The following is a 13,273-nucleotide window of genomic DNA, read 5'->3' as shown; positions in this document are numbered from 1 at the left end:
ACAAAAACAAAAAAAATCCCCAGTAGGCTAGAAAATCCCTGAGTGGAAGTCGAGATTTCCTCTTTAGATTATTTTTATTTCCATGTTTATTTTTTATTGACGTATAGTTGATTTACAATGTTGGGCCAATCTCTGCTGTACAGCAAAGTGACTCAATTTTAAAAATATATATCACATTCTTTTTCTCTTTAGATTAGATCACAGTTGAACATCCAGTCAAATCATTTAAAAGGAATTTAGTAGGGTAGAAAGGGAGATTATACTGGCTTTCATACATAGAAAAATGATTGATTTTTTAAATCAACTCCATTTTTAATCAATTTAGCCTATGGTAAAATAACTAAAATATATATAAAGTACTTTTAACTTTTTCTTGTCTAAGGGTCCGCCTTAAAGTATCAAATATTTCCTGTGTAATCCTTTAAAAAGAGGTCTACAAAAATGGTAATAAGGACTAATATTCTCACCTTTTATTATCATTAAGAAATCTCTATGAAAAGATATAATGCTCTGCCTAAAGAAAATTTCTAAGGATAAATGTAAATAAATCATTATTTACTTTTATAAAGAATAAGTTTTTAAGTGATGTCATTAATATATTTTGGTGAAATATAACTTTATATAGTCAAGAGGGCAAGACAAATATGTTCTCCATAAAGGTCTGGAAAAAATATAATAGACAATGTATTAAAAGTAGTATTCTATTATCATGAATATCTCTGAAGATTAGAAAAAAGATAGGCAAACCTTTCTGACATATTTAAGTAATATATTGCAAGGTGGAAAAGTCTGCCCATACTGATATAAATATATGCATAGGCAGACACAGTAATCAGATTATGCAAAGTTTTTCAGCCCCATCTGAAGATCAGTATCAGAGCGACATCCTCATCGTTCTTATAATTATGTTCTTACTGAGGACTTACTACATACAGACCCAGGGTTAGGCACTTTATATTAATGATCTCTAACCATCAAGTAAGGTAGTTATTATTCTGATTCTACAGAGGAAGAAACTGAGGCTTAGGGAAGTGACTTGATTAAAGACATACATTTTATAAGTGGTTAAAACAGTATCTGAATTAAGTTTGTCAGGCTTCAGAGGCCTATGCTGCTTCAGTGGTGTTAAAATGTATATTGGCTAGGACTGAGTGACCAAAGCAAACAAGTGCTAAAGAAGTGTTAATATGATCAACTGAAATTAAAACCAATACACTGTTTAAGAAGCCTAACTCAAATCACTAAATACTTAAGAAGCACTTATTCTATTTGTAGCATGAACACACAACTAAATTTCCAAAATTTGCTTGGCATATAGCAAACATGCAAAAAACAAAACAAACCCCCCCCCACAAAACCGTCAACCTAGGCAGAACTAAATGATTAATAAACTCTGTGTTTACAAGGGCATAAAAGTTGATTAGAATGTACTCTTGAGGACATATGTTCAATGTCATGATACGGTTAATAAGACAAACCAATATTTCTAGCTTATGTACAAGTCAAATACACAAAAAAGTCAAATATACTAAATAGCTATCATTTCTTGAGGATATACTCTGTGTTTGAACATTATTCCATTTAATCCTTATTACAAATGTAATGAGATAGACATTTGTCATAATTTTACCCATGAAGAAATGGAGACTTAAAGTTACAGAGCTACTCAGTGGTAGAATGTGGGTTTTGAACCCACAACTATCAGGCCCTAAACACCATATTCTTAAACACTATGTAACATACTATTAATATCTGCTGTAGTTTAATATTATTAGTAAGTGTTTAGTGAGAGAATATATTTTATAAAAATCCATTCTGTAGAAGTTATTTAGGTTAAAGAACTTATTTCATACTTTTGTTGAAAACAATATGACCTGAAGAAGCACTACTGAAATTCTAATGGTTCTGAAGAAATGGATATATATCCCAATTATATATATTTGATAGAAGGCTGTGATAATAGTAGTTAAGACATATTTATACTATTATTTGGATATAACTTGATAGTTTTATACTTAAAGCCTAGTTCTATTAATAACACAATGTAATTTTTAAAAATTATAATTTTTCAGGAGTCATAAAATTCATAGCAACAATAACAACTTTAAAAATATCACATGTAACAATATTTATATTGCAAAATACTTGATACAGGAATAGATAATTGCCTATTTTCTAATATAAGCAAATTATAATGACAGCTATTCATCAAGACTCCTAATTAAAAAGGTATTATATATAAAAAGTGGTTACCTGTGCCTTTTCAATATTTGTAGGATGAAACTGTCGGTCAAATACTTTCTTCACAATATCAAGAAATAGGCATGTAACAACCATGAGAATTATGGCAAACCAAGCGGAACCACTTGACAGGAGCTGAATAAATACAAAGTACGTATTCTGGGAGCTCAAAAATGGCCTGCAAAGAAAGAAAGTGGGCTTATAATAAAAGAAGAAACCGACAAGACAGATTCTTAAATCAAGACATTAAGTAAACCCACTATACATGAAGGTTACAATTTTAAGAATACTCCAGGAAAATATTCAAAATGTGGAATCAGTGTAATTTAATTAATCAACTAACTAATAAAACATGGTAGATTTTAATTGTTAAAAATAAAATCCAATTTAATTCATTTGAATGACAACCATGGTTTTTATAATTAGGAAAGTGGCAAGTAATTGACTTATCCTATCTTAGTGTTAGGATAATTCAAAAGAATTATGTAGTGAATAATACAGACTTAAGAGACCAAAAAAGCAAGAAAAAGTATGTAATAAAATATTTTCTACTAAGCAACTACAAGCTTGATTACCCAAATTTTAGGTTGAAAAGCTCTACTTAGAGGATCTTCTCTACACATGGATTTTAAAATAAATGTACTCACAAATATTAGTTCTACATAGTAGTAGGTATTGTCAAGATACTCTTTTTGGGTTTGTGTATATATCACTTCAAAAGAATGAGGGGAAATACCGGAAGAAATGCAGAAATAAAGAGGATTAAAAACAAACAAACGATATTCATTAGAGTATCTTTTTATAATCCTAAATGAAAGTTAATGTTTAGCCAATACAAGTTTTTTCCCTGCCTTTTGTAATTTTGCCTGATACAGGGATCACAGGCACAGTAGGCAATGTAATATACATTCTCCAATTGAGGGATTTCAGCTGTCCATCACTTACCAAAGAATCTTAGGAAAAGCATTAATTTTTAATCTATCAGAATAGCTGAATATCTGATTTTACCAATGAATATGCAGCACACTACTTTTGAGAGAGAAGTTAACTCATTCATGAAAATTTAATGATTCTACGTGACTTTTAAAATTATATACATTAATAATAATTTAGAGGTAATATGATTAGTGTAAAGAACATTAATTTTCAAGTAAATCCTAGCTTTGCTACTTTTAACCATTGTGATCTTGGAGCTCAGTTTCCAAATAGAAAAAAATGGGGTAACAAGATTATTGTGATGAATCAATGTAATATCTTAGGTAAAACACTAGAATATAGTAGGTATTCAGTAATTGTTAGTTTCTTTTTTCTTCCATATCAGTAAGATCAACTGAAAAAACTAAATTTCTTATCAGGATAGGGTCTCAAAACTATTCTGAGTAGAATTTGTTCATAGTAAAATCTATCATAATAACTGTTTATTAGAGTTGAATCAATATAACTAAAATAGTCACTCACCAGAGAATCCCTCCATAAAACAAAGAAAATACAAAATAGAATAAAATAGATCCCCAGGTAACAAGATGATTGATCCAGGTCCAAAAATGAGTTTCCAAAGCCATCTGAAAAAATAAATTAAAAAATCCTTAATGTAAATTAATAAATCTTTAACTTTTCAGCTAAAACTCAAGAATAAAATGTATTAATTATAAGTGACTAAGGTTGCTATGGCAAAGTCCCTCAGAAGATAAATATTAATGAAAAGATCCTAGTATGAAATTCAACAATTTCAAGTTTATAGTATTTTTCTTCTGTGAGGAAGCAGTATTAAAATTTCATGAGTACTTTGTTCAGAACTCCATGGCCTAAACCAGCTTGTGTTGTCTTGCATTACATAGAGAGAAGCAGAATTTCGGAGATGAGTATTGAGGGGTTAACCTTTATCTGACAATAAAAATCAGCTGAGGCTTTACAAAATAATGAATTTTAAAAATGATTCATAATGAATCTTTTGACAAAAATTAAAATGAATTATTAAACTAGGCATCCATGAAATTATTCATGACTGAAAAAGGAAAATCAACAAAGAAATGAGGAAAATTAACTAAGAATTATGCAGACACAAAATGTATCCATGCTTCTTATTTCTGTACCATACCTTTACTGTGACTGTAATAACCATGACTGTGAAGACCAAGGTACCAAATGTCCAATTTCCAAACATCTAAAACAGAATGAATAAACCAGTATTGCATTATGGGTTAAAATGATGCTAAATCAGAAGTGATGCAAAGAGTAACTAGTGTACATTCTTTACTAAAAATCATTTGCATCATTTATGCCAGTTACATTTGAAATCTGTGACTAGATTAGTAAAGTTAAAGGAGAATGAGAAGAAACACCATAAAGTATTATCATGTTTATTATTATGTAAAATGATTCTTTGGATAACATTATCAGACTGGAAACTCAAAGATGGGTTTGGAATTATGTGGCACAGTTTTTAGTGATAATGATACAGCTGTTAGTGACTGCTTTACTCCTATCACAAAGTAAAAATCAAATAAAACCCTGTTCAATCACAATTATTTTCTGAAACCATTCCAACCAGATGTCACAGCAGATCACCTGCCACTGTATTTCTGGACACACTATAGAAAGAGCAGGTAAAAAGAAACTTATACACAAAACCAACACCTGAAAGGAAAGATAATGGCCAGTGGACCTATTCAAGGGATTTCACGTAAAAATGCAGTTAATGCCAGTTAGATAGTTTTGCCCTGGGCTTTATAGCCAAAACTTACTAAGGCCTATTAAAAATGCAGAATCCCCAAAGAATGTCAGGATTTAATTTCCACAAATAAAAGCACAACCAGAAATTTATGTTAATTTAGTTTACAAAGTAGTCATAATCTTTACCATTGGTCTAAAAAAATTATTTAAAAGATTGGTTGTTTAAAAAAAAAAGAAAAAGAAAGAAAAAAATATACGGGTTCCAATGGCAATAAAACTCATCTAAGTAATTAAAGATAAACCACAACCTCAGTGCTTATAAAATTATTGTTTATTTAAAAATACTTAGTATATTTCCTGGTATAAATAAAATACTCAACAAAATTTTTAAAAATTTGTATGGAAACACAAAAGACCCTGAATAGCCAAAACAATCTTGAGAAAGGATAATGGAGCTGGAGGAATCACACTCCCTGACTCCAGACTACACTATAAAGCTAATGCAATCAAAACAGTATGGCACCAGCACAAAAACAAACATATAGATCAATGCAACAGGATAGAAAGTCCAGAAATAAACCCATGCACCTATGGTCAATTAATCTATGACAAAGGAGGCAATAATATACAATGGAGAAAAGACAGTCTCTTCAATAAGTGGTGCTGGGAAAATTGGACAGCTACACATAAAAGAATAAAATTAGAACATTCTCTAACACCATATACAAAAATAAACTCAAAATGGATTAAAGACCTAAATGTAAAACTTCTAGAGGAAAACACAGGCAGATCACTCTTTGACATAAAATGCAGGAATATTTTTTTGGATCTGTCTCCTAGAGCAATGGAAATAAAATCAAAAATAAACATATGGGACCTAACTAAGCTTAAAAGCTTTTGCACAGCAAAGGAAACTATCCACAAAATGACAAGATAACTTATGGACTGGGAGAAAATATTTGCAAATGATGCTACTGACATGGTATTAATTTCCAAAGTATACAGTTCATGCAGCTTAATTATCAAAAAACACAAACGACCCAATCAAAAAATGGGCAGAAGACATAAAAAGACATTTCTCTAAAGAAAACATACAGATGGCCAACAGGCATACGAAAAGATGCTCAATATAACTAATTATAGGAGAAATGCAAATCGAAACTACAATGAGGTATCCCCTCACACTGGTCAGAATGGCCATTATTAAAAAGTCTACAAATAGTAAATGCTGGAGAGGGTGTGGCAAAAAAGGAACCCTCTTACACTGTTGGTGGGAATGTAAATTAGTGCAGCCATTTAGGAGAACAGTATGGAGGTTCCTTAAAAAGCTAAGAAGAGTTACCATATGATCCTGCAATCCCAATCCTGGGCATATATCTGGAGAAAACTCTAATTTGAAAAGATACACAGACCCCAGTGTTCACAGCAGCACTATTTACAATAGCCAATACATGGAAGCAACCTAAATGTCCATTGACAGGTGAATGGACAAAGAAGATGTGGTACATATACACAATGGAGTATCAGTCAGCCATAAAAAAGAATGAAATCATGCCATTTGCAGCAACATGGATGGACCCAGAGTTTAACATATTAAGTGAAGTCAGAGAAAGACAAATAAGATATTGCTTAAATGTGGAATCTTAAAAATGATACAAATGAACTTATTTACAAAAGAGAAATAGATTCACAGACATAGAAAACAAACTTATGGTTACCAAAGGGGATAGCGGGGGGTGGTGGGGGGTGGGAGAAGATAAATTAGAAGTTTGGGATTAAAATATACACACTACTAAACGTAAAATAGGTAAACAACAAAGACCTAATAGCACAGGGAACTATACTCACTATCTTGTAATAACATATAATGGAAGAGAATCTGAAAAAGAATATTTTTATATATATATATAACTGAATCACTATGCTGTACACTTGAAACTAACAACACTGTGAATTCACTATACTTCAGTTAAAAAAATAAATAGCTTAAAAGGCAAAAAAAACCCCAATAAATAATGGTTATTATAATCAACAATGAAACATTAATATTCCTTCATTTGAGAGTATTTTGGGGAGTTTGTCAAGAGGAAAATAATGGAAAAGTCATATTGACTTTTCCTACTTTTATCATCTCTAGAAATGACCTGGAAATACTGAAAAATCATTGGATCTCACTTAACTCAGCTCTTAAGAGAGCCAGCTCCTCTTTCAGGGATACGGAGATAGGTAATTGATGTAGTCAGGGAACCTGGGTCTGGGAGTGGTAACAACCACACATGTCTATCCCTCAGTATATGGTTTTACTGGGCCCAGACTGGGGCTAGTTACATGGTATCTTTCTTAGAAGCAGAGGAAGATTTAGGGCTCCTTCTAGCATTCAAGGCCCTAGAGGGAGCTGTAGAAAACACATTCACATTCTCTCTCCTTTTTGGATAAAATTAGCACAAGTTATGTATTTCAATTGCATCAGTCAGTTAAGACTCTTTTCATTCTGTTTTCCCCTTGAATTAGTTTAGGTGGTGATGAAGTGAGTGGCAGAGGGGATTTTGGGGATCTGGCTAAAGAGAAGTTGAGTTGGGCTTATTACATTGGCTTGGGTTAAGTGGGACCTATTTATGTCACTCATAATCACTTTCACATATACTTGTGTTTGTACTTACAGTTCTTTCCCTTAAAGAGGGCCTGCCAAAACGAGTAAGGCTTAGATTACTCTACTAAACCTGGATCTGCCCCTGCTCAGAATAGACAGACCTCTTACACTATGTGTAAGCTCTTGACCTCAAGGAGCTTACACATAGTGGAGGAGGCAAAAAATAAATAAACCTAAATATATATACTTTGAGGTAAAGAGCCCATGCTCTGCAACAAGAGAAGCCACCACAGAGAAGCCCGCACACTGTAACAAAGAGTAGCCCCCGCTCGCTGCATCTAGAGAAAGCCCGTGAGCAGCAACGAAGACCCGATGCAGCCAAAAATAAATAAACAAATAAATAAAAGAAAATAAATGTAGAGTAAGGGGTCGGGAAGTGATGGAAGGTGAGGGAGATGGGATTTTACTGGAGTGGGCGAGAAAGGCCTACTCAAGCCAGTGACATTTCAGGAGACCTGAATGAATAAGGGAGACAGTCAAATGACCACGTGAGAGAAGAGCATCCAGGCAGAGAAAGAGCAAGTGCAGAAGTCCTAAGGCAGGAACTAACTGGTCTGAAAGAGCAAGAAAACCACTGTGGCTGGAGTAGAGTGAATAAAAGGGAGGGTGGAAGGAAATACAGTCCAAGAGGTAGTCCAAGATCTTTTCATTTTTAAAAGATCACTTGGGCTACTGTGTGGAGAATAGATAGTAGGAAGGGGAAGAACAGAAGCAGGAGGAGGAAGAAGGCAGTTACTATGGTCTCTGAAGAGATGGTGATGATCTGATTGGTGTGGAGGAGGAGAGAAGTAGAAACAGCCGGGATATGTGTGACATCAGAACCAATGCGATTTCATATGCGTTGTGAGAGAAGAAGTGAAATGAAGGATGATTCCTAGATTTCTGCCTGAGCAGATGGGTAAAAGGTAGTTCCATTTATTAATAAATATAAGAAGAACTGGAAGGGAAATGGGTTTGCAGAAGACATTAAAAAATTCTGTTTAGCAATATTAACTTTGGGATTCTTATGAGACTTACAGGTAGAGAATGTAGTTAGTTATTTGAATCTAATAAGCAACTGGCAGAGATGTAAAATTGGGAGTTCAGCATATAAGCAATGTTTCAAACATGAGAAGGATGAATTCACCCTGTGTACAGATAAAGAAAAGATGGCACAGCACTGAGTCCTAGGCCACTGCTCCACGTAGAACAGTTAGAACAGCGGTTCTCAAGTTGGGGGCATTTTGCCTCACGGTGGACAGCTGGCTGGATCTGAAGACATTTTTGGTTGTCATAACTGGGGGACGGGGTTAGGGGTGTATGCCTGTGTGCTACTGGTATCTAGTGGGTAGGCATGCTGCTAAACATCCTACAATTCATAGGGTGAACCTCCACAGCAAAAAATTATCTGGCTCAAAATGCCATTGGTGCAGAGGTTGAGAAGCCCTGATTCTGAGGGTAGGAGGTGAAGACTGAAAAGAAACAGTTGGTAAGGAAGCCAAAGTAACTTACAGAGGCTGAGAGAAGATAATGCGGCAGGTAGGAAGGCTTCAAAAATTATACCCAATGGTTGAGTTCAAAAGGGCTGAGGCACGCTCATAGATTTAGCAATGAAGTGGTGGCTGGTGACCATAAAGAACATGGTTTTGATAGGAGTGCTGGGGGTGAAAGCCCCACAGGAGAACATTCAAGGGAGAAGAGGAGGCCAGAAAGCAGAAATAGTAAAAAAATATAACTTCTTCAAATTTTGTAACAGGTGTAACTACACATTGATCTATAAAAGAATTATCTTTTAATAGAGTTAATCAGTTGTTCAGTTCTCCAGTACAAACTATCTCTTTATTATTGGTTTTAAACATTGACCAATTGTTGGGTGATACCATAAGAAGCAAGGTATATTTTTCTGTTCTCTGTATATGATGTAATTTTCTATTAATTGCTTGGAATATTATTAGTGCTTTAAATATTTGTCTCATGAATAAATGAACATGCAGGGAAATTCTGTAATGAACTAGATAATCAAAGATATTTTAATCATACAAGCTTTAATTAAAAGAAATCTGTATCTACTGGCAGGAATTAAATTGCATATGTGTTCTTGAATGACCTGATTGGTAATTATGGTGGTTAAATCATTTGAATGAAAGTAAAGGATACTGAATTCTCAATGGAATACAAATATAAAATAGTATATTTCTATCTTAACACAGAGCTCTTATCATTTGATGGCTACGTTTCAACAGCTGATGACATGTATAGTGTGAAAGAGAAACTAATTAAAGATAGGAAGTTAAGGGGAGAAATCATTAACATTAAAAAAAATAGTAGTAAAAACTACAAAAAGGTTTATTTTTCTCTTTCTCTCAAAATTACAACCTGAAATTTCAACTCTTCCATTCTGTGTTGCTGATTGTTTTCCCCCAACTAGTCTGGCAAACAGTCCAGACCTAGAAGGCTTGAATAAGAGGTGAAGAATTACTTTTTCATCCTTATTCGTTCCTTTGTCATTTGATTTTTAATGTGGTGGAATAGTGAATATATAGTTTAGAACGGTGCCGAGGGTCTGACAATTCCAGCTTCTCTACTGGAGAAGTCTAACTGGAATTAGAATACTCTTAATAGTTTTTCCCTTTTTCTCCAATCCCATATTTTTTTGAATTTCAATTATTTTAGTTTTCCAAACTGGGTATAATTCCATACAGAGAGAAAAAAAGAAATTAATGGTTGACATTTTTCTTTGAGTTTCTGTATACTTCAGCAAAACAAAACCAAAACAAATTTTAAAAACCCTTATTTGGGTGGGATCTCATTTTAAACAGTAGTTATCTAGATTGTAATTTTCATATCAGACCACTGAGAATGAGTGGAATAGGTATTAGTGTTTAAGTTCCTGAGTTAACAAAGGATTCTTTTCTTCTTTATTCTCTTTTTCTTCTGAAGTCTTCGGTTGAAACCACTAGACAAGCAGAATGTCATGGAATGTTGAGATGGGAACTCAGCTACCTCTGAAACTGTTCTCCCAATATTTTTCTCCCTACATCATCTTAGTTTTCCACTCTTACCACATGACTAAAATTCCCTCTGTTCTGTTTCCTTTACTATAAATTTTTTTTTAATTCTTCTAATATACACTTACCCAAGCCACGATGCCTTTGCCATTGCATTCTATGGAAGTTTGCTTTAACTGGAGGTGAACTCCTGTAATCTAAATTGTTCCTCTCATACTTTCCTTATCTATAATCTTAAGTAACATCTTCCCTTGTCTATGACTTTATAAATATTCTTCCCTGAGAAAAGTTTCTTCGTGAGATCACAGAAAGACAACATAAGCTATTTCCAAAAATATCCTGGACAACAGCAACACTATTAGAACAAGCAATGTCCCAATATGAGAACACTTACTCTGTAGAGATAAACAAAGGAGATAAATTTTTCTTTTTTAAAAAACATAGTCATTTGCTTTTAGTACTTCTGTAATTTACAGTAACCTTAATAAAAATTCTTCATTGGTGTTCACTTCCCAATTATTTAGCTTCTAAAAAAAAATAATTTCATAGGTGGTCAAATTCATAGAAGCAGAAAGAACAGTAAATTCCAGGAGCTGGTAAGAAGGGAAACGGGTAGTTCTTTAATAGGCACAGAGTTTCAGCTTTGCAAGATGAAAAAGTTCTGGAGACCTGTTGCATAACAATGTGAATTTACTTAACAGTACTGAACTGTACTCTTAAAAATGTTAACATGGGCTTCCCTGGTGGCGCATAAAAAAAAAAAAAAAAAAAAAGTTAAGATGGTAAAAAATATCAAATTATAAAATTTTAAATATATGCAGCTTATTGCATACCAACTATACCTCAATTAAGCTGTTTTTTAAAAACTAGTATCATGGAAGTCAGTTTTTTCTATTATTCTTGGAGGAGTTAACATTTTTTAAAAGTTATATTAAGATCTCTAACAAAATACATTATAACAATTTTACCTTTTGTCAAAATTCAATTAATAAAAAAGAAATGATTGTTCTGTTCTCTTCTACAAAGCCTGTTAAAAAACTTCCGCCTGCCAATGCAGGGGATATGGGTTCGAGCCCTGGTCCGGGAAGATCCCACATGCTGCAGAGTAACTAAGCCCGTGTGCCACAATTACTGAGCCTGTGCTCTAGAGCCTGCGAGCCACAACTGAGCCTGTGTGCCACAACTACTGAAGCCTGCACACCTGGAGCCTGCGCTCCACAACGACAAGCCACCGCAATGAGAAGCCCGCGCACCGCAACGAAGAGTACCCCCGCTCACCACAACTAGAGAAAGCCCAAGCACAGCAACAACGACCCAACACAGCCATAAATAAATAAATAATTAATTAATTTATAAAAAGAAAAAAAAATTACCCAAACAAATATTCACCAAATTTCAAATCTGACTTTTTGACAAATGTTTGTGAAAAGATGATACTGAGGTATTGGAAGACAAGCCCCAGTTTTTAACTAATACTTATATTCCAAATACTTTGAGTATTTTAAGCCTGCATAAGGCTAGACAAATTTTATTTGAGTTTAACTCTTCTAATATTTAGAAGAAAAATAATTAAAAATTAGTTAGGGGCTTCCCTGGTGGCGCAGTGGTTGAGAGTCCGCCTGCTGATGCAGGGGACACGGGTTCGTGCCCTGGTCCGGGAGGATCCCACATGCTGCGGAGCGGCTGGGCCCGTGAGCCATGGCTGCTGAGTCTGCGCGTCCGGGGCCTGTGCTCCACAACAGGAGAGGCCACAACAGTGAGAGGCCCGCGTACCGCAAAAAAAAAAAAAAAAAAGTAGTTCAGTCCTCTTAATATATTTTTTGTTCTCTGGCAATCAAGGAGTGGCAGTAAAGGAATATCTTTTTTATGGTGCTTGGAAGGTAAAGATCTGTCCATAGGAAAGCAGTTTATAGACACACACACACGAACAGGTACTCAGATGTGTCATATACATTCTTCTAGTCTTTCCAAATCTCAGAGAAAACTTATCAGGATTCTTATATTTTGCTAAGAGAAAAGACCTATTAAAAAGATCTGAGGGGAATATATGAAGAATAAATAGTTCTTTCCTAAGTAGAAGAGAAGTTAAGAATGAATGAATGGATACTTCAAAAATATTTGTTGAGGGAGTTCCCTGGTGGTCTAGTAGTTAGGATTCGGCACTTTCACTGCTGTGGCCCAGGTTCAATCCCTGGTCAGGGAACTGAGATCCTGCAAGCCACATGGCATGGCCAAAAAAAAAAAATTGTTGAAAATTAATTAATACCTGGAATATTCATGATACTGCTAGGCCCATCACAAAAGATGGGGGTAGAATCTTAACTTTCCCTGAACTGTCTTGCCCTTCGTGGATCCCAAACTACTGCAACTCCTTCTACTCCTCCTTTCTCAGGATCATTTGTTTGCACTGACTTCATCTTCACCTCTAGCCACTTCTCTTCCCAGTACTTCCCCCTAATATTTTCTACTCTAGGTCCTCCATTGTTTGCAGATTTCTTGGGCATACAAGAATAATTACTGGAAAACAGAAAGCATTCAACCCATGTCGAAAAAGACTTTCAGGGCTTCCCTGGTGGCGCAGTGGTTGAGAGTCCGCCTGCCGATGCAGGGGACGCAGGTTCGTGCCCCGGTCCGGGAAGATCCCACATGCCGCGGAGCGGCTGGGCCCGTGAGCCATGGCCGCTGGGCCTGCGCGTCCGGAGCCTGTGCTCCGCAACGGGAG

At 34.8% G+C, this 13,273-nt stretch overlaps 1 protein-coding gene across 3 annotated transcripts in view; it reads right to left on the bottom strand.

Annotated features, from left to right (window-relative positions):
- ATP11B (ATPase phospholipid transporting 11B (putative)) overlaps positions 1-13,273 on the bottom strand; it is a 119,891-nt gene that overhangs the window by 19,749 nt on the left and 86,869 nt on the right. For all 3 annotated transcript variants that reach the window (XM_024768807.1, XM_024768817.1, XM_024768825.1), the window contains 3 exons: positions 4,340-4,405; positions 3,700-3,803; positions 2,254-2,419 (listed from right to left, as the gene is read on the bottom strand). In XM_024768807.1, the coding sequence (XP_024624575.1) occupies positions 2,254-2,419; positions 3,700-3,803; positions 4,340-4,405 (336 nt within the window). The remainder of the gene's footprint in view (positions 1-2,253; positions 2,420-3,699; positions 3,804-4,339; positions 4,406-13,273) is intronic.

Source organism: Neophocaena asiaeorientalis, unplaced genomic scaffold (assembly GCF_003031525.2).
Source record: "Neophocaena asiaeorientalis asiaeorientalis breed wild unplaced genomic scaffold, Neophocaena_asiaeorientalis_V1.1 scaffold225, whole genome shotgun sequence".
Taxonomy (NCBI): Eukaryota; Metazoa; Chordata; class Mammalia; order Artiodactyla; family Phocoenidae; genus Neophocaena; species Neophocaena asiaeorientalis.
The sequence above is the reverse complement of the archived record's forward strand: the minus strand, read 5'-3'. Positions and strand labels throughout refer to the sequence as shown.